We start from the raw sequence: 20,415 nt of genomic DNA, 5'->3' as shown, positions 1-20,415 counted from the left end.
TTGTCACGACCACTGCCGAGCTCTGTCCCTGTTTCAGCTCTGATTGTGTTCCACCCGAAGACTCCTCAGAGGAGAGAGGGAAGCCCATGTGAACGGGCAACAGAGAAGTTCGTGTATAATATATGATGTTCGGGGTTGAGAAATTATCTCAGAATAATTTCTTTAATATCAAGCAATATGTGCCTTTCCCGTCTGCTTCCTCCTTTCTGTTACGCTAAGCGATGGAGTGTATCATGCATCTCCTTTTGCTTTTGTGCCAGCAACTCAAAATTAAATGTAATATTTACCTTGGTATCCTAAAGGTTAACATTGATGCTTTTTCTTCTTCACATGCATAAAATCACTTCTGCTGCATATTAAAGTACAATGGTCATTTCAAAGGAAAGCATTTGTGCACTTGTCCGAGTCACAAGATGAACTTGCTGCTTTTTCCTTGGAATATTATTTTTACTTGAAAGTATGACTGCCAAACTATGGTTATTTAGGCCTGGGTATTTGGCAGATATTTTCTTAAAAATGAATGAAGTAAGCCTGGCACTTAGAGAAAATAAAAATAATAGAACATATTTTGGTAAATAAATTTATAACATTTGAGCTTGCAAAAAGAAATTAGGATGTTGGACCATAGTATCTGCCATTATGAACTTGACAGTTTCCCAACATCCAAAGACTTCACTAATGATATCAATGGTGATATTAGATAATGTGATTTTTGTGTAATGAATTGTATCAACAGTTGTATGATCTGTATGGCTACTAGATGAACTGGTATTTTGCAAATAACCAATGTATGAGGGTATAAAATTGTGCATGAGTAAAAGACCCATTCAAAAGGGAAAGTAGACCAATGGATTTTAATGTAACTGATTATAAAAAATTCATCAGTATAGTTTCAGTTTCCATATTGTAACAATCTTTAAGAAGCCACTACTTGTCATATTTGGTGTAATATCAGAGAATAATATCCACAAGTATCTGAAAGATTATTAAAATATCCCCCCTCTTTTTCAATTATATGTCTTCGTGAAATTGACTTTTCTTTATATACAAATTGGCTTTTCTTCATATACGTCAACCAGTGTATAATATTGGAACAGACTGAATGCAGAAGCAGGGAATCAGTTGTCTTCAGTTTAGCCAGACATTAATGAAATCTGCAAAAATATGAAGCAATACAATGCATTTTTTAAAAAATTGGAAACATGGTTATTTCTAATAAAAATGCATTGTTAGCATGTAATGGGTTTATTATTTTTAATGAATTGAAAATATATACTTAAAATATTCTCAGTTTTAATTTGAAAAATAATAACATTTTTGTCTCAGGACCCTTTTATACTCTTAAAAATGACTGAGGACCCCAGAGAACTTTGTTTATGTGGGTTATATCTATCAATATTTACAGTATTAAAAGTAAAGCTAAAACTGAAACTAAAAAAATTTGAAAACTGTGAGATTAAACTTAAGCTTTCACATCAAGTGTAAGGATTCCATATGGATGAATGTTAAACAAAGTTTTTGAAACAAATAACCAGTACCAATACATGCTTAACTTTTTATTGGGTGTATTAGTTTGTTTTCATGCTACTGATAAAGACATACCTGAGACTGGGTAATTTATAAAGAAAAGAGGTTTAATGGACTCACAGTTCCACATGGCTGGAAGACTGTACAATCATGGTGGAAGAGCAAGGGATGCCTTACACGGCAGCAGGCAAGAGAGAATGAGAGCCAAGCAAAAGGGGAAACCCCTTATAAAACCATCAGGCCTCTTGAGACGTATTCACTACCACAAGAACAGTATGGGGGAAACGACCTCCATGATTCAATTATCTCCCACCAGGTCCCTCCCACAACACATGGGAATTATGGGAGCTACAATTCAAGGTGAGATTTGGGTGGGGACACAGCCAAACTATGTCAATTGGTTTCATGTAGCTCAATGAGCCCTGCAGGGAAAAGGTAGGTTTCTGCTTCTCTTTGGAAGAATCCTCCAAGTGCTTAGCCTCCCAAAGTCTAGGTTGGTGTGATGCTGGGCTTGCAGTCGGAAGAGGCGAGGACGGGTCTTGGTTCCTGCTGTTCATTTGTCTATGGCTTGTCCAACTCACGCAGCTTTTCTCAGCCTTGGTTTACTCATCTGAAATGGAGGGGTGATAAGACTACTATCTGTTTTTCATACCTCATTGAGTTAGAGCCATGAGCAGATAAGAATCACAGGGATTGCTGTAATCCCAGCACTTTGGGAGGCCGAGGCAGGCGGATCACCTGAGGTCGGGAGTTCGAGACCAGGCTGACCAACATGTCAAAACCCTGTCTCTACCAAAAAATACAAAAATTGCCAGGCACGGTAGTGTACACCTGTAATCCCAGTTACTCAGGAGGCTGAGGCACAAGAATCGCTTGAACCCAGGAGGCAGAGGTTTCAGTGAGCCAAGATTACGTTACTCACTCCAGTCTGGGTGGCAGAGCGAGACTCTGTCAAAAAAAAAAAAGAAAAATCAGAGACTGAAGCTCCTTGGCTGTTACTTACTTCAGGGAGGGTTAAACCTTTAATGCCCACACAGGAGGGAAGCCCAAAGATAAAGGGCACAGTCTCTGGTCTTTCATGTGCAGCACTGTTGGGGGTGGCTCCGTTTTCCAGAGGGAGCATCGAAGACGTGAGATATTGATGTGAGACGTGAGACGTGACGGTATTGATGCCTTCTCAGGACAGCTCTAGGTAAGCATTCTCTATCATGTAGAAAGAGGGAATTTTCTTTGTATTTTCTGCAAGTGGGCCTCTCCAGACAGGTCAGGGGAGGACTGGAAAATGCAGTGAACGTGGAAGTGAGTGAATTCAGCACCATCCAATTGCCCAGGGGGTCCCCTCAACAGGCGTGTGCAGAAGGCTAAGAATTTCTGTCTTCACCAGGGGATCGGGGCACAATGACTGCTCTGGTCCCTGTTTGTAAATCTCATTCATGGTCACAGGAACTTGAAGCCCTTCACAGAGAGTATATCCATGCACAGATGCTCTGGGCCTGGCTCTTGCTTCTACAATATTCGTCAGAGCCTAAAGTTGCCTCTGAATAAGAATAAAACATCATTTGTGTTTGCACTGATTTCAGCCTGTATTGGAAGACTGACCCTTAATATTTGCCACTTTGTAAGCAGAATCAAAGTATTGGCTTTCCTGTTCAACTGCTGAGCAGGCAGCTACCTTCCTCTGTTTCTAATTCAGCCGAGAATAATTAGAACTACTCAGTGCCGGAGGACTCTAACAGGTGTGGGAAGTTAAGGAGAGCAGCAGTTCTGAGTCCACGGATGGAGAGCTGCCCTGTTTTGGGCAATAATGTCAAGTATTACAAGGCTTTCTGGCTGACTAGGAGGTGTCTGGGGCCAGGATCCTAGGTTTCCTATTTGCTTTGTGTGCTCCGGGTCCTAGCCTTCTTGTGTTTTGCATGCAAGCTTTCATTAAAAGAACCTGTTCTATGGATTGAGTTGTGTTCCCCAAATTAGTATGTTAAAGCCCAAACTCCCAGTGTGACTGTATTTGGAGTAAGGGAGTAATTAAGGTTAAATGATGTTGTAAGGGTGGGGCCCTGATCCCATAGGATTAGTGTTCTTAAGGAGCAGACACAAGAGAGCTTTCTTTTCCTTCCCGTCCCCTCTTCACCATGTGAGGACATAGTGAGGAGTCAGCCCCAGGAAGAGGGCCCTCCCCAGCACCCCACCATGCCAGCACCTTGCCCCTGGACTTCCAGCCTCTAGAGTAGTGAGAAAATAAATTCCTGTTGTTAACTAGTCTATGGCATTTTGTTATGGCAACCTGAACTGCCTTTGACGGTTTCTAATCCCTATGCAGCTTTTGGTCTGATGCCAACATGTGGACTGGAGAGAATATTTAAAAATGCAGAGGTAATTCCCTCTTTTCCTCATTCCAGGATTGAGTCACAGGAGGATTTTCTGACTCAGAGAAGCAGAGTTTACGTGTGTGTGTGTGTGAGAGAGAGAGAGAGAGAGAGAGAGAGACAGACAGAAGTGCAACCCGGGTTTCACTAGGCTAAAATATAGATGCTGGAAGAACGCGTTCCCTTCTGGGAACTCTAGGGGAGAATCCATTTCTTGCCTTCTCTGCTTCCTAGAGGCCACCTGCATTCCTTGGCTTGAGGCCTCTCCTCCATCTTCAGAGCCAGCAGCAGCAGGTTGAGTCCCTTTCATGCAGTATTTCTGTGCTCTCTTTTGCCTCCCTCTTCCTCTTTTAAGAACGCTTATGATTGTATTGAGCCCACCTGGGTGAACACAGCAAGGATAGAGGCTGGGATAAGAGTGAGGGATGCCAGGTGTGCATCAAGCTCTGCGGTGGTGAAGACAGGTAGAAGAGGCGTTAGGGCAACTGGTTGGGTTACTGTTTAAGGATAATCCAGAATTATCTTCCTATTTTAAGAGCAGCTGACCAGCAACCTTAATTCCACCTGCCAACTGAATTCTCCTTTGCCATGGAGTGTGGTGGAAGATGTAACATCACCTATGTGAGGTAACATAGTCACAGTTTCTGGAGGCCAGGATGTGTGTGACCTGGGGGGCGTTCTCCTGCCTCCTCCACCTTGGCTCAGGTCATAGCTCTGCCTCCTTTTCTCTCTACCCTAGGGTGGTAATGGCCCCTCCTCTTGCAGGCCTAGATCATGTCATCTCTGACCCCCCACCCTGCTGGTCTTTCTCAACCCTGCCCACATCCTTGTAAACAGTCCCATTATTAAGCCTCAAGCACCAGGCTCAAGTGTCCTATCTGTTTTTGCTGGGACCCTGAACTGATCTAATGTATGTGCCTGGATGTGTGTGTGATCATGGATGTGTGTGTGTGAGATCATAGATATGTGTATGTGATTGTTGTATGATCATGGATGTGTGTGATCATAGGTGTGGGTGTGTGTGGGTGTGTCTATGTAATAATGGGTGTGTGTATGATCATGGGTGTGTATGATCATGGTTATGTGTGATCATAGATGTATATGTATATCTCATCATGGGTATGTGTGATCATAAGTGTGTGTGTGTGATCATGGGTGTGTGTGATTGTGTATGTGATCATGACTGCGTGTGATCTTAGGTATGTGTGATTGTGTGTGTGGTCACTGGTGTGTGTGATGATGGTGTGTGTGTGTATGTGTTCCTGGGTGTGTGTGATCATGTGTGCATATGAATGTATGTATGTGTATAAATGTGTAATATTTGAATGATCCTGATCAATTGAAATAGGTAAGATGAAATTGATGAAAAAGTCACTTATTTTTCCCGAGGTTATCCCTCACTAAAGTAAGAGCATGTTCTAATTCCCACAGAATTACCCAGGCCACCTGAAGGTTCTCTTCATTGTCTGCTTTTATTGCCTGACTCCCTGGTTTGCCTCTTGTTGTTTTCCAGATGCGCAATCCCACGCCTTGGAGCACATTGTGGAACAGTCAGGATTTGAATGAAACACTGTTCCCCTCCCTACCTGTTTCTCACAGGAAAGTGCTGAAACAAACAGGTATTTTGATACTTTTGCTTGCAAGAGAAAATGATCTATTAATATATTCCATGAGAGTGGGCAATGTCTGGCCCCTGTGCCATTGCTTTATAAATTATAACTACTAGCAATTTCAAACCTGGAAAACTTCCAGTTTTCCATCAGGCACACAGGAGCTTAGAAGTAGTCATTCTTTCCTAACAACAATTAAAAAGCTGAATACACTGAAAAATCAACAGTTCTTCTTAGATCTGGCAGGTAAGTGAGGTCATAGGGCAAACTGATGCCCTTAAAGTTGGAGAGACCAATAGGCACATACGAAAAGCATACCTTTCCTGAAGCAAAACCCATGAGTGGAAACCTCCACAGGAACCAGTGCCCAGGTAGGAAAACCTAAACTTAAATTGCTGGAGGCTCAGTATGGAAGAGTCTGAGAGTTAAAAACTCCAGGGGGACCAGTCATGGTGGAGGGTGGGCTCACGCTTTTGTGAGTTTTACCTCCAGGAGCTCAACTGGACTCTTAAAGCGAATATCAGAGAAAAATCCCCTCAAGCTGTGGGAGGGGAAGGAAACCACCTTGAAATATGCCAGAGCATCCTGTTCTTAACAAGGCCTGCCCTCAAAGAAGCTATTTTACCAGGACCCAACCTGCTGGGATTTTATCAGAGTCTAACTGACCAGAGGAAGGGAAATACCCAACTCCAGACCACCCTCGCCATCCTGTTCCACCTAAAGAAGGACAGGGAGAACTGAGAAGCACTATGATGTTCGTCATTATTAAAAGCCTAAGACCTAATCATGGAACTGTAAAATGATGCTTCCTCTCCCCCTACACTTTTTTTTTAAACAAGAACTTAAGCTCAACTGATCAGAATCTGCCAACGAACTTATACAAATAGGGACATTCCAGTGAGATAGGCCAAATAAGTCAACTACATGATTGTAACACATGAAATATTTTCTTTGCTTTACTTCTGCATTCGCCATATAGAAGCCCTCCCCTTGGGCTCTCCTGGTGGAGCCTGGAATCACTCTCAGTCTGGTGTTTCTCGATTCATGAACTGCTATTCATTCAAACAAACTTTTTGTAACTGTATTGTACCTCAGTTTATCTTTTAACAATGCTAAAAATGAGTAAGGCCTGAACTCTGTCCTGAGGGGGCCTCTGTGGTGTTGGGATGATGAGACGGAAACTCACAGGCAATTAAGCCTCCCTGGACATTCTAAGTGTCCAATAAGGGGGGTGGATGATGAAGTTCCCCTTCCTGGCCAAGTAAGACTTGCTGAGCCTCAGCTTCCTTCTCTGGGAGGTGACACCGCCTAACCATGAAGAATGTTCTGAGATTAGAGGTGATATGTGTGAGTAAAGTACTTGGCACAAAGAAGGAGTTCAGAGACATCAGTCCCAGTCACCCTTTCCCTCGAAGGTCAAAGGAAGGAGAAATCATTACAGGTGGAGAGATCAGGGAAGACTCCCTGGAGAAGGGGGCATTTGGCCTGGGTCTTGAAGAGGACAAATCTGAAGACAAGGAGAGCAGGAGAAAAGCATCCCAGGAGGAGTCATAGCATGAGCTAAGGGTTAAAAGTGAGGAAATACTGAGTGCTCTCAGGGGTTCGTAGGTGACTCCCAGGTGCAGCCTGGTCTCCAGGAGACAGGTGGATTGTGGATTCTTGACAGCTGGGGGTTCCAGGGAACTGTTTCAGGGACATTCAGCTTGGTCCTGGCGGAGGTCACTCAGGGAGCAATGGCAGATTCGGGAGCTCCACTGGTGGAGAAGTTGGAGGGTCTATAGCCAGCGCTGCCCCAAATAAAACAGAGGTTCGGTGTCTCCATCTGTAGAGTGGAGCTGTCTATGCCTCCCCAAAGTGACTATGGGGATGAATAGCTGCTGCCACTCACTGAAGACGCTGTCAAGGACTTTCATGCATTGCCTCAGATATATAACATATATATATATACAACCTTCTGGGGGAGAAACTCTGTTTTTATCCTTGTTTTTCCCAGGTAAAGAAACGAAGTTTCTCAGAGGTTGAGTGAATTGCTCTAAGTCAAAACAGCTTCTAAGGGGAAGAGTCAGACAGGGAGCCCAGGCCTGTCTGATCCAGAATGTGGGATTTAACCACCATACTGAGCTTCAGGTTGGCCCTGGCATGGGCTGGGAACCCCTTCAATAGCCATGACCCCATTTCTTGGCCCACTGTGTAGACCAGTGGAGCTTTCAGTGGCCTGACGTAGCAGTGGGACATGTGTCACTCTGACCACCTGTCTCCTCCAACACCTGCTGCCAACAGGGGTGTGAAATGGCCGTGCCTTGGGGCTGGAGCTCTGAGGACCGAGGACAAAATGCAGCCGGCTGCAGCCTCTCCCCCGGCTTGGTTTGTATGGGAGACTCCCCTCGGACTGCACCTTCCTAATCAATGTGATGACTCTGGCTGTGCCTATGTTCACAGCAACCCCTTCTTACCCACATGGTCTGCTTCTACCAGATCCTGGCCAAATGCTGAACATGACCAGGTATAATTCCTCACCATTTTATCACTTGTTGGTCATGAGGTTCTTAAAATACCTTGACAGGATGAATTAAAAATAGTAGTAGCGCTGGTGCCCCAGCTCAGTAGAAGTGTCTTAATGGCTGTTATTTTCTGCCTTACACTTCAGGACATTTCGGGGCACTCACACTGAGGGAGCTATTCCAGGTAGTGGCTGTTGCGGGGGGTACTGGCTCTGCGCTGGTCCTTTCCCAGCACTCTCTGAGCTCTCCTGCAGTAAGGAAGGCTAGGAGCATCAATGTCCCTTTGGCCAGGGTCATGGCACAGTGACCTGGGACGGCAGAGGCCTGGATTGAGTACACTATGTCCCTGCTGGATCCACCATGCTGGGGCATTGCTGGCCTCCAAGCCTGTAAAGTGAGGGTCACTATGGTATGCCTGTTGTATCAGACAGGCATTTATTTCATTTCATTTATTTCCCATTTCATTCCCATGACAATCCCAGATGGATTTTGTCTGGGCGGGGGTGCCCTCTGGAGGGAATGAAGAAGAGGAGCTGTAATGAAAACAGCAGAGACAGCCTGCCTGGGGAGAACAGGGAGAACTGGGGAGCAGCACTTATGGAGCCAACAGAGGAGCATTAGAGACCTCAGGAGGCCACCATGGCGTCGCAGGCTGCGGGGATAGAGGAGGACCAGCACCTGGAGAAGTCGAGTCGGGGGCCTGACTTACTGCTGCAGCTTCTGCCTCCAACCGTCCTCTTGCTGGCTCCCCCTCACTGCCAGGACCAAGCTGAATGTCCCTGAAATATTTCCCTAAATCCCTGGAGCTGTCAAGAATCCACAGGATGCCCCGATCCCCTGGTGACCAGGCTGCACCTGGGAGTCACCTGTGAACCTCTGCGAGCACTTGGTATTTCCTCACTTTTAACCCTTAGCTCCTGCTGTGACTCCTTCCTGGGATGCTGTTCTCCTGCTCTCCTTGTTTTCAAATTTGTCCTCTTCAAGACCCAGGCCAAATGCCCCCTTCTCCAGGAAGTCTTCCTGGATCTCTCCACCTGTAATGATTTCTCCTTCCTTTGACCTTTGAGGGAAAGGGTGAGAGGCTGGGACTGACGTCTCTGATCTCCTTCTCTGTGCCAAGTACTTTTCTCACACATATCACCTCTAATCTCACAGTGGTCCTCAAGGTTAGGCGGTATCATCTCCCAGAGAAGGAAGCTGACGCTCAGTGAGGCTCACTTGGCCTGGAAGGGGAACTTAGGCAGTTCTCCTAGTCCACTCCCTTTATTGGACGCTTAGAACATCCAACAGGCTCGCATGACAGTGTTCTAAAGTTTCTTCCCTAGCCCTGCTGTGCTCCCAGGGCACGCTGTTTCTCTCTCAGTGAAACCGCAAAGCCCTCTCCTTCAGTTGTCGTTGAACCAGATAGTGGCCTCTGTACCCTCTCTCGAAGTGTGCCCTCTGCCCCCACCTTGCCAAGAAACCACCCTAGTGATGTGCCCTCCCTTTCACGCTGGACAGGTCACCTGAGCCCAGCCCCATCACCACTCTGGGCAGAATCCAAGGTTCATGCAAGGATTAGGTTTAGATGAAGAGTACCACCGCCTTTGAAGTCAGCCTGGCCCTGTTCTGCCACTTTCCAGCTTTGGGACCCAAGGCCAGTTCTGGAAGCTTTTGTTTTCTGTTCATAACCTTATAGGGGTGCTGTGAAATTATATATGATCATGCACCTTCTTCTGTTTTTTGAGATGAGGTCTCACTCTGTTACCCAGGTTGGAGTGCAATGGTGTGATTTTGGCTCACTGCAACTTCTACCTCCCCGGCTGAAGCCATCCTCCCTCCTCAGCCACTCTAGTAGCTGGGACCACAGGCATGCATCACCACACCTGGCTAATTTTTTGTATTTTTGATAGAGATGGGGTTTCTTCATGTTGCCCAGGCTGGTCTCGAACTCCTGAGCTCAAGGAATTCATCCACCTCAGCCTCCCAAAGTGCTGGGATTATAGGTGTGAGCCTCCGCACCCGTCATGCATCTTCAACGTTTAGCACAGGTCCTGATGCGAGAGGTATTCACCAGGAGAGCTGTCGTGATGATGGATGGGGCTGAGTGCCTGCAGGTGGCCTTAGGGGACGCTGGGAAAGTGGGTCCAGAGTGGTGTGCCGTGCTCAGGGCCATGTGGGGAGCACAGCACCCCACTGGACCCGGCTCTCCTGACACTCTGCGGGGTGCCGAGGCGATGCAGAGGAACAGAGAGGACTCCAGAACCTTTCACGCGAGACCGTGGTAGAGTACAAAGTAGAGGGATTGTTGTCTAGAAAGCACCATTTCCGGCACTAAGCTCCAGAGGTGGTCTCTCCCGCCACACCTCCCACCAATCCCCTCTGGAGACAGAACATCCCCAGACAGAATCTGGAACAAAAGAGGACAAATCTGGAAACAAGTAGAGCAGGAGAAAAGCATCCCGGGAACTGCGTGGCCTTGGGGAAGTTACTCAGTCTCTCAGTCCTGCTGCCTCTGATGAGCTGGACTGGGGAGGGCAGGGTACATAGTGCCCCGTGGCTGGCCGGCAGGGATCATTCCCCGCCTCTACTTTCCCCTTCACAAAGTTGACAGAAACTGGCATCTTCTGGAAGCTTTGCCTCCTTGGTGTTATTTGTCAGCTGGTCCCCAGGTAGGAGAGGATTTGCAATTCAACACTCTGCTCTTTTGCTGAGCCGTGTGACTTGGCCGGGACTCCTGGGACTGGTGCAAAGGGAAGCACCGCCTGCCCAGGCTCCGGTGTCGCCCAGCCCAGCCTCCCAGTCTCTGAGCCGGTATTGCCCGGGAGACATTTCTCTCCTGATGCTGAGTGAGGAGGCAGACAGCACCCCACGGGGAGGGCCATGGGGGAACAGGACGGCATTCGCAGCTCCAGCTGGGAGACCTCGCAGGGCAAGAGCTCCCCAGACTCGGCTTGGTCATGGGTAAGGGCCGGCCTTGTGGCCATCTGCAAACACAGCCCCTGTTCTTCCTCCTTCCATCCCCAGGTGTCTGTGTACTGATGGGACACGGGGATCATTTGCACCCAGAGCGCCTTGTTCAGGATAGGCTTGTGCATTCACCCTTCTCCAGATAAGTGACTGGCCCAGCTTGCTCCTCACAGGCTCCTGTTCAGGAGGCTACATTTATAGAGGAGGCTGTAGAACTTACTCAAGAATGAAAGCCTTTTTTCTTTGCCTTGGATGGAAAATGCATAGCGATTGCTTTATCTTCAGAATCGGACCTCAGAGCTTCATGAGTGCCTCTAGAGCATTAGGCACTGTGCTGGAACGCCCTTGTCTGTCCAGTTTGTGTGTGGGCCAGGAAGTGAGGTGTGGAGGGTGGAAGGGCCCCCTCCAATATGATCATTTAACCAGAGCTGTCTCCAATAATATGCTGTGTGGGCTGTGGGGCTCCTGCGGACCCCAAAGCCAGCGGCTGTCCCTACTGCCCTTTTCAGATCTCATCCTAGCAACCAAGGCTTTTTTGTTGTTGTTGCACAAAAGTAGTTATTTTCACGAAAAAGCCCAAAGCAGGAGTGGAGGGCGTTCAAATAACCCTAAGTGGCAGTGAGTCCCGAGGCTAGGGCCTGGGCCAGAATTCAGAACCCTGCTGTTTCTTCCAGAGGCCAGGGGGTTGGGCTGTAGTGAGGATAATGTGTCAAACCACCGCTCCAAGTGGTGCACTGGGGACGGCTGCTGTGGTCCTCAGCTGCAGAGGCTGAGATAGCAGTGGAGAGCGTGTGGCATGCTTGGGGGGCAGGGAGCCCTGGGGCTTTCTGCATCCTGGGGGGACAGAGTGGGGAGGCAGGCCAACCTCCCGCTCCTGGACCCCAAGCACCTGTCGCCTGTCACTTCAGTCAGCTCCATCCTCAGGGCAGTGCCTTCCTGCAGGGACAAGAGGCCCTTCTGGGGCTGGTGCCCAGGCTCCAGTGCAGTGAGGGCTGTCTAGGGAGAAAGGAGGCATGGATCCTGCTCACACCTCTGCACTGTTTTGCAGATTGGCCCTTTGGGCAAGTATTTTCTGAATGGGCTGGAGGCCTGCAGGGGAGACGCATCAGGCTGGTCCACAGCATCCCTCTACATCACGGGCACAGGAGCAGGACTCCTCTCGGGAGCCTGGTGCAGGCGAATGACACCACGCTCAGATTAAGTGGACTATTTTTGTGGTTAGTGGAGGATTACAATGGCTTTGTCTTGTGTCCATTGCTGGAATGTCTCTTAAGTTTATCCAGCGCTGACTGGGAATGGTACTCGCATCTGCCAAGTGGGCAGGTGAGGCTCTTGTGAAGCTCTGCCACATGCCCCGCGGGACAGACTCTCGCCAGCCCTGAGACGCAGGTGTCATTATCCCGACACCTCTCTCACACAACCCCGGCAGGAGGGCAGCACAGCACTGCGATTCCCATTTGACAGCTGAGAAAACTGAGGTGATGAAGTGAGGGACTTTCACACAGCACCTTGGGAGGGGAGTGGTGGAAGATGGGAACAGGAACCCAGGCCTCCTGGGGCCCAGCCCAAGCCTCGTTCTCTCCTGCACCTCCCTACAGATGTGAAGTTTGGATTTAATACTGATTTAACATCATGTCTGTTTTCTGCTTGTGTTTTATTGGATATTAATTATTTTTCTGATTATAAAAGCATGTTCATTGTAGAATATGTAGCATATACAGGAAAGTTTAAATAACATAAAAGCCTGAGGACGTCGTAAACAGAGGTGGTGCTTCCTTCACTGAAGGCTCCTTGTAATGAAGCTGCAGAAAGGATGTCAAACCCAGCGCATGTTCCCTTGCATTCCATCGCTCTTCCAACCCCACAACCTTCCTCTGTGTTTGACAAACGCTTGTCAACAGACAGAGGGATACTAAGCCCCAGGCTAAAGCCCTCAGCAGGCCCCTTGGCTGAGCCACTGTGGCCCAGATCCCCCCCACCCCTGCCCTGGCCGTCTCTGTGCAGTGCCCATGCCTTTTGCCTCGGGGGTGGCAGGCCTCCATGGCTCAGAAGGGTGATGGGGGCAGGGGGAGTCTGGTCTGCTTCCTCGCAAGCTGCAGAGCTGGCTTCCTGCGAGGCTCTGCTTCTGAAGGGGGCCTGGTGGCCTTGGCCTTGGCTCAGGTTGGTGCTGTACCTGGAAGAATCTGACCTGCTTGCTGAAGGGTGGCTGCAGAGCCATGAAACTGGGAGCGTCACTGGGAGTTGCTGCTGGTGACTGAGTCTGGGACTAGTCCCTGGAGGGCAGGGAGGGCTGGGCCCAGAGTCAGGCTTCAGCAAAGCAGAGGAACTGGTACCTAGATCAGGCAGGCCCCCCTGACAGCAGTCCAGGAATGCTGAGGGGGGGATGCAGGAGATGTTGGGGGGAGGGGCAGGAGCTGCGACTGCCCTGGCCAGAAGCCCAGGCAGGGCTGACTGGCTTCTGGGAAGGGTAAAAGTGGCTCAGCTGCCATGGGGCTGTTTTCATTCCCGGGGCTGGAAAAGGGCAGCTGGCAGCAGCGTAAGCCCTCAGAGGCACCTGCTAAGTTGGCAGCATCACCTGTGCTGTTGGCCATGGCCATTCCCAGAGACTCTGGGCTTGGTCTCTGCGCCACAAGTATTTCTGGGTCCTGAATGTGTACAGAGTTCTGTGGTGGGGCGCGGGGGGTGCGATTCGGTGGGGGTGTGTGTAAGGCCTCATCTCTCCCTCCTCTGCAGGAGGTCAAGGTGGAATGGGAATGGGTGGGGCTGCAGCTGGCCAGCCACAGAGTTCACAGGGCACAGGTCAAGAGTGATTCAGCCTGGCAGGACCGGAGGAGGCCTCTCAGAGAAGCCGGCCTTGGAGGAGGAATAGGATTTCAATAAACAGAGCTGATGGGGGTGGAACTTTCCAGGCTGCGGGGTCAGCTTGAGCAAAGGCTGGGGAATGAGAGTACAGTGTGTTCCCCTAAAGCAAAGTTGTTCCTTGGGCTGTTGGGACTTTATTTTTTTCTTAGTTAGGGTGTGTGTGGTGACATTCGTCTTGGTCAAGCACCCCGTCTATGAAAGATAGCAGGCAGTCACGGGCCGAATATGTAAGACCCAGAGTGAAGGCCAAGGTTCGGGGCCACGAGGCCCGGACTCACACCCCAACATTGTCAGTTACAACTTTTGATTTGCTGAAGAGTTAGTTGTCTCATCTATAAAATGAAGCTTATAATACCTAACTATATACTACTCACAGGTACTTGATAAACAGTAGCTATTATTAATCCCAGCACTACACCTGAAAGCAGATGGCCTGTGGGGACAGGCTGGACTGTAAATACAATGGTGCCAAGACACTGAATCCATTTACACTGGCCCAGCGGACTCAGAGAGCCCTGTATGGGAAAATGCATGGAGCCAGATCCTGCATTTGTCTCTGTATGAAGAACTCTGAGTTTAGTCTTCCTCTAGTCACTTAGCTTGGCATTCAAGGCCCCTCAAAGTCTGGCCCCACCTTACCCCCGATATGGTTTGGATTTGTGTCCCCTATCCAAAGCTCCTATTGAATTATAATCCCCAGTGTCGGAGGAGAGGCGTGGTGGGAGGTGATTGGATCACGGGGGCCGACTTTCCCTTTGCTGTTCTCATGAGAGATCTGGTTGGTTAAAAGTGTGTAGCACCTCCTTCTATTCTCTTCCTCTTCCTCCCGCTCCAGCCATATAGGACGTGCTGGCTTCCTCTTCGCCTTCTGCATGATTGTAAGTTTCCTGAGGTCTCCTCAGCTGTGCTTCCTGTACAGCCTGTGGAACTGTGAGCCAATTAAACCTCTTTTATTTATAAGTTACCCAGGTTCAGGTATTTCTTTATAGCAGTGCGAGAACAGGCCAATACACCCCCGTCAGCTCTGTTCTTTCCTTCCACCACGTCCCTGTGCTGCTCCGGGATGTGCTGAGCCAGGCGTGTTAGCTGGGTCTCCCGGGAGGTGACCATTCAGGACCCTGGAACCATTTTATCGCCTCCAGTCCAGGTAGGAACTGGGGCCCCATCTACCCAGAGCTTTTGTTTGCCACCTGAGTTCCTTTGGCTGCACCAGCCAGAGGCCTGAACAGAGGCGGGGCGACGTCCTCTGGGGCCCCTTTCTACAGGGACCTCTAGAGCGCACGCCCCTGACGGTGGCCAGGTGTGGAGACAAACCCAGGGGAAGGGTCTACTTCTCCCAGACCACGAACCCCCTGAAACGGCTGTGTGGGCTGCCCCCTGCTCCTCGGAGGGCTCTCGGGAGGCTGCCACCTCTGGCCGGCCTGAAGGCACTGGCCCCTGTGGTGTTTGTTGTAGGGGAGATGGAGGCAGAGAAGAAAACTGCAGGCCTCCGTGGGGAGCAGGGCTTTGAGCCTCTGTCTCCTCTCAGCGTCCTGGGTCCGCCCCATTCCTCCTGCAGGTGAACCGTAGGGAGGCCTTGAGCGCCCCCTGCAGGTGACACTCTGCCACTACACCTAGGAAACTACCTGTCTCCTGGAAACCCAACCACGGTGTCTGATGTGACTTTTCTTAGTGACAAGAAATTAGGATGAGCACGAGCAAAGTCGGTGGTCACAGGGGAGCAGCCAGGCCAGTCCTGCTTAAACTCTCTGCTGTTACATGTTTGCGATTGAACTCGTAGCAAGTTGGGAACACATCCTGTCCCTGGCACAGACACCCATCTTCAATCCCTTCTCCCCCGCACCGGTCACAGCCCTAGCCATCCTTCAAGGCCCAGCTCAAATGCTTCCATCTCCATACCATTTCAGTTCATGGTTGGGGATAGGAGCTCCCGTCCTCCCATAATGTAACTTGCCTAAAATTTCTTCGTTTCGCCATCGTCATCTTTCTGCGGCAGACAGATTCTGTTCTCCTCTGTAAAGTTGGAGTGCAGGGGACATGGCTCTGAACACAGCATTTAAGTGACAGAGATGGTTGTGATCATGTCCCAGTACATATTTATCTGTCTTCTGATCCCAGTAAATGTCACACGCCCCGGGGAAGTGAGAGTGTCACCATCTCGGTGTCCCCACAGCACCTAGCACAGCCTCCCAGATTGCCCAACCCAGGGCAGACCTTTATCACGGGAATGCAAGTCCTTGTTTATCCAGGTCGCTCAGGTTTATGCCTATTGTCCTGTAATTATTTATGGCACCCTCTTTTGCTGTCATAGGTGTTGGATTGGAGCAGTCACCCTATTTAGCACACACCTATTAAGCCAAAGCACCTCAGTGTGCAGCCTTCCCTCACCCAAACCTGTTCCCAAAGGTCCTTTCTCACCGCCTACTTGGGGGGCCTCAGTAGTCTTCCCAACCCCTCTGGTCAGGGCCAGAGTGGGGAGCAAGTGTCTAAAGCAAGACCTTCAACAAGGTCCCTTCCCTGAGAGACTCAGTTTGTGACGCTTGTGATTGTGAAGCTCAAATGGGTTATGTGACTCTACATACTCCTCAAACTGTGGTGTGCCCTATTATTGCCATTTAACTTGTCAATGTCGGTTCTGCACCCCTTCAGGCCCTGTAGGGGCTGCAGAAGAACACTTGATCTGGAATTTCAGTAATAGCCAGCAAGCTAAGAACCACATAAAATAATGCAGATCATATAAAATGCATCATGTCATTTTGTCTTCTAATAGTTAAACATGCTCAAGTGTATGGTAGAGGGCGTGAGAGAATGGGCTGGGCTGGGCTGGGTATACTTGAAATGAAGACTCCAGACATGGGGAGATGGGAGCAGTTGAAGGGAGGCAGCCCATGAGTCGGCTTTTGGGAGCAGATGGCCTGGAGTTGAACGTGAGGGATGGGGATGAGGGACTGAGAAGGAAGAAGAGAAACAGGGAGGTCTGAGATGGCTTTTACTCTGGGAAGTAATGGGTCCGCCCTTCTTTGTCCCTGCCTCCTGCCGCCTCCTGGACTCTACACAGAGGAAAGAAGATGGGGCGTGGCTTATCCCCAATGCTGTGGTCATCGAGGTAAGCAGATTTGCCCTGCTCTGCCCTGCACTGCCGCTCTGTTCCTCCAGGAGGGCTGGTGTTCATGTGAACGTCCTGCTGCACCTAAGGAAGGGGCAGGTGTGGTGAAAGCCAGGCTTTGTTGTCCAGGTGCCCTGGCTTGGAATCCCGGCTCTGCTGCTTCTAAACTGGGCTGCGACCTTGCCCAAGTCACCTTGAGCCTCTCCGAGCCCTGGGCTCATCATCTTTAAACTGGGACTGATGACGCTGCTTTACCAGCCCAGCATGGGGGTGAATGAGGTGAGCTCGGAAGAGTCTTCTTACTTTTCTCATAGCAGCTGCATGAAAGGTGGATTAGAAGAAGCTGCCAGGCAAAGTATCCATTTACTGAAAATTCAGTGTGAACTGTACAGTTTGTGAACCTCTGGCAGGTGTCACACTGGCTCTTGTGATCCGAACGGCAGCTCTGGATCTGAGTTGGCTTCTGGAGTTGGAGCCCCCACCCTTCCCAGTGCCAAGGCTGATTCTGATGTAAGCAGGTGTGTCTGCTAGAGCAAGGGCCAGCCAGGGTGATGGACTCTCTTTCCTCCTGGGCTCAACCAATCCTCCCACCTCAGCCTCCCGGGTAGCTGGGACCACAGGTGTGTGCCACTGCAACCAGCTAATTTTTTTAAAAAGTTGTTGTAAAAACAAGGTCTATGTTGTCCAAACAGGTCTTGAACTCCTAGCCTCAAATGATCCTCCTGCTTTGGCCTCTCAAAATTCTGGAATTACAGGCATGAGCCACTATACCTAGCTCTCTTGTTTTTGAAGGAAGAACCAGAGTAACACAGAGCTGGAGGGCTGCTAGGCATGGCATGGGTTATTGGTGCCAAAGCTACCACTGACCCATGGTGAACAAAGAAAATAAGACAATGTTGTGGGGTAGATATGTTCATGTGACTTGGCCCATTCAAATTCCTTGGGAAAGATTGTTATTTATCCTGGGAGAAGGCACTTTCTATTTTGGGGAGGTTAAAGTATCTTTTATGAAAAGAAAGTACTGTCCCTCCCTCCCTCCCTTCCTTCCACTGTTTTTCATTTTTTAAGTTTAAAAGTTGACAACCATATGTCAGTTACCACGCATGCTCCCTGAAATGAAAATTATAAAAGATTATTGTCTTTTCACTCATTTGCTTATTCTAGTAATAAATATTCACTAGGCGACACTGTGGCTGGCACTTCTCTAAGCACTGGAAATGGGTCGTGAATAGAACAAACATCCTGCCCTCCTGAAGCTTACAGTCCAGGTGGGGGAGAAAAGAATAAGCAAGTGTCTAAGTAACATGCATGTCAGATGGGGAGCGGGATTGTGGAGAAAAAGAAAGTGAGGGAAGGCAACAGGGAGCCCGAGATGGGAGGATGACGCAATTTTCAGTGGGGAGGTTGGGGAGGCCTCCCTGAGAAAGTGACATGTGAGCAAAGACTTGAAGGAGCTGAGGAGTGAGCAGAGGCCTCAGGAGGTGTCAAGGGCCCTGAGGCTGAAGCATCTTGGCAGGTTTGAGGAACCCCAAGAGGCCAGTGTGGCCAGAGCTGAGAGGATGAGAAAAGTAGGAGGAGATGGTGTGAGAGCGGTGTGGAGGCTGGCGGAGCACAGGCCAGCATGGAGGCATTGGCCTCGACCCCGCCTTGGATTGCTATGTTAAGGGAACCTATCTCCTGGGCTTTCGGGGCAGGGCAGACATGGTGGACCTGTTGGGAGGCTGTTGCGATAATCAAAGCGGGAGGGGATGGTGCTTTTAACCAGGTGGTAGCAGAGAAGGGTTTTGAACCGTTTGCTCAAATAAACTCTTTAGAATTTTATTGTGCCTCAGTTTACCTTTTAACAGAATTCAGATGAGAAATCTAGGCTGGAGATACAACTTCAGTCCCTGAAATACAGAGTTTATGAACTCCAGATCTGGTGCATCCTTTTGTTTTACACACGGGTTACCGAGTCCCCCACAGGGTAGCAGGTGTCTTTTCTAGGCATGCCTATGGCAGAGCTAAGACTAACAGTCACTTCCTGACTTCCCATTGAGGAATGTGTGTAAACTCAGGTACCATTTTGAACTTCCCTTTGCATTTAGATTTGGAATGCACTTGGTCTTGTTTCTCTTTCCAGAGATTTCCCTCTGTGTCTCTTTTCTCAGCCCTTCACATTCTCCCCGTGCCTCTGCTTATCCAACCCCGTTTCTTCCTTTGGGGTTGCACTCAATTGACAGAGCTCTTGCAATGTCCAGTGATCCTTCAAGGACTTGTGTAAGTGCAGCCTTCAGCCTTCTCCAGCCGCCTGGAAGCCCCCCAGCTGGTGGGATGCCTACATTCTCAACCACCCACCAGCTCGCTTTTAGAATCTGGCCCCTACTTTCTATTGTGGTTATTTTGGAATGGGCCACTGGCACATAGCACCTGGAACTTGCTGAAGAAACAGATGCCGGAATGAAAGGACCAGTTGAGCGCGCACAGGTCTTTGGTGAGCTTTGGCCTGCTCTGGGCTTCATCAACATGCTGAGGATCCCTGACCCCGCTTTTGGCACTTATCATGTGATCATCCATAGCCCCTGGGCTGTCCCTTTGAGAAAGCCCTGTCCTGTGTGGGTGGGATGCACCTGGAGAAGGGAGAATCAGAACGTGGGTGGGCCCAGAGCACTCCAGAGGTGCTCTGCAGTTAGCCCCCAGGGTGAAACGAGAGAGGAAGCCTAGAACGTTGGGTTGGACGGACTCCGGGAAAGATGGAGGCTGGTGGGGAAGGACAGTGCTGGAGGGTCTGGCACGCCTGAGGACTGTGTGTGTTGGCCCTGGACGGAGGTTGTGTGGTGAGTTTTGTGGATGGGTCGTCCTGGTTGAAAGGGACAGAAACAGGGTGGGCAGCCATAGCCTGGGCACCATGGGCAGGGCACATGCCCATGGGAAAGAGCACTCCCCTTCTCATGCAAGCAATGAGATGCCTGTGGCCATTCTCCAAGAGGGTCTGACCCTGACCTTCTGCTCTCATCACCCCCATGTGAGGACCCGTGAATATGCCCTTCACAGTGTTTGCAGTTGGAATGTGTGTCCATAGTGATTAATCGATATGGATCCTTTTGTTGGGTAAGTAGAGCCCAGGCACTCACCTTTCCTCTTCGGCACCAGCTGCTGGGGGCGCAGTTTTGTTTGGTGCTCAAAGGCAGGATTATCTACAGTCTAGATTTCAGGAATCGTTCTCTCCACTCCCTCCCGGCATTCTGAATCCACCTCCATTTCATTTTGATCTTTTTCTTTCTTTCTTTCTTTCTTTTTTTTTTTTTTGAGATGAGGTCTTGATGCATTGCTGAGGCTGGAGTGCAGCGTGATCAGAGCTCACTGCAGCCTCAAATTCCCAGGCTCAAGTGATCCTCCCACTTCAGTCTCCCAAGTAGCTGGGACAACAGGTACACACCACCATGCCCAGCTAAGTTTTAATTTTTTTTTTTTTTTTGGTAGAAATGGGGTGTTTCTATGTTGTCCAGGCTGGTCTT

At 49.4% G+C, this 20,415-nt stretch overlaps 1 protein-coding gene across 1 annotated transcript in view; it reads left to right on the top strand.

The window, feature by feature from the left end:
• The first annotated feature begins 10,863 nt into the window (after positions 1–10,863).
• LPIN1 (lipin 1) overlaps positions 10,864–20,415 on the top strand; it is a 159,122-nt gene continuing 149,570 nt past the window's right edge. Inside the window, exon 1 of the mRNA XM_011965275.1 lies at positions 10,864–10,944. Coding sequence (XP_011820665.1) covers positions 10,864–10,944 — 81 coding nt within the window. The remainder of the gene's footprint in view (positions 10,945–20,415) is intronic.

This window comes from Mandrillus leucophaeus, unplaced genomic scaffold (genome assembly GCF_000951045.1).
Source record: "Mandrillus leucophaeus isolate KB7577 unplaced genomic scaffold, Mleu.le_1.0 Scaffold72, whole genome shotgun sequence".
NCBI classification, from domain to species: domain Eukaryota; kingdom Metazoa; phylum Chordata; class Mammalia; order Primates; family Cercopithecidae; genus Mandrillus; species Mandrillus leucophaeus.
Note: the sequence above shows the minus strand (reverse complement) of the source record. Positions and strands in the feature narration are given on the sequence as shown.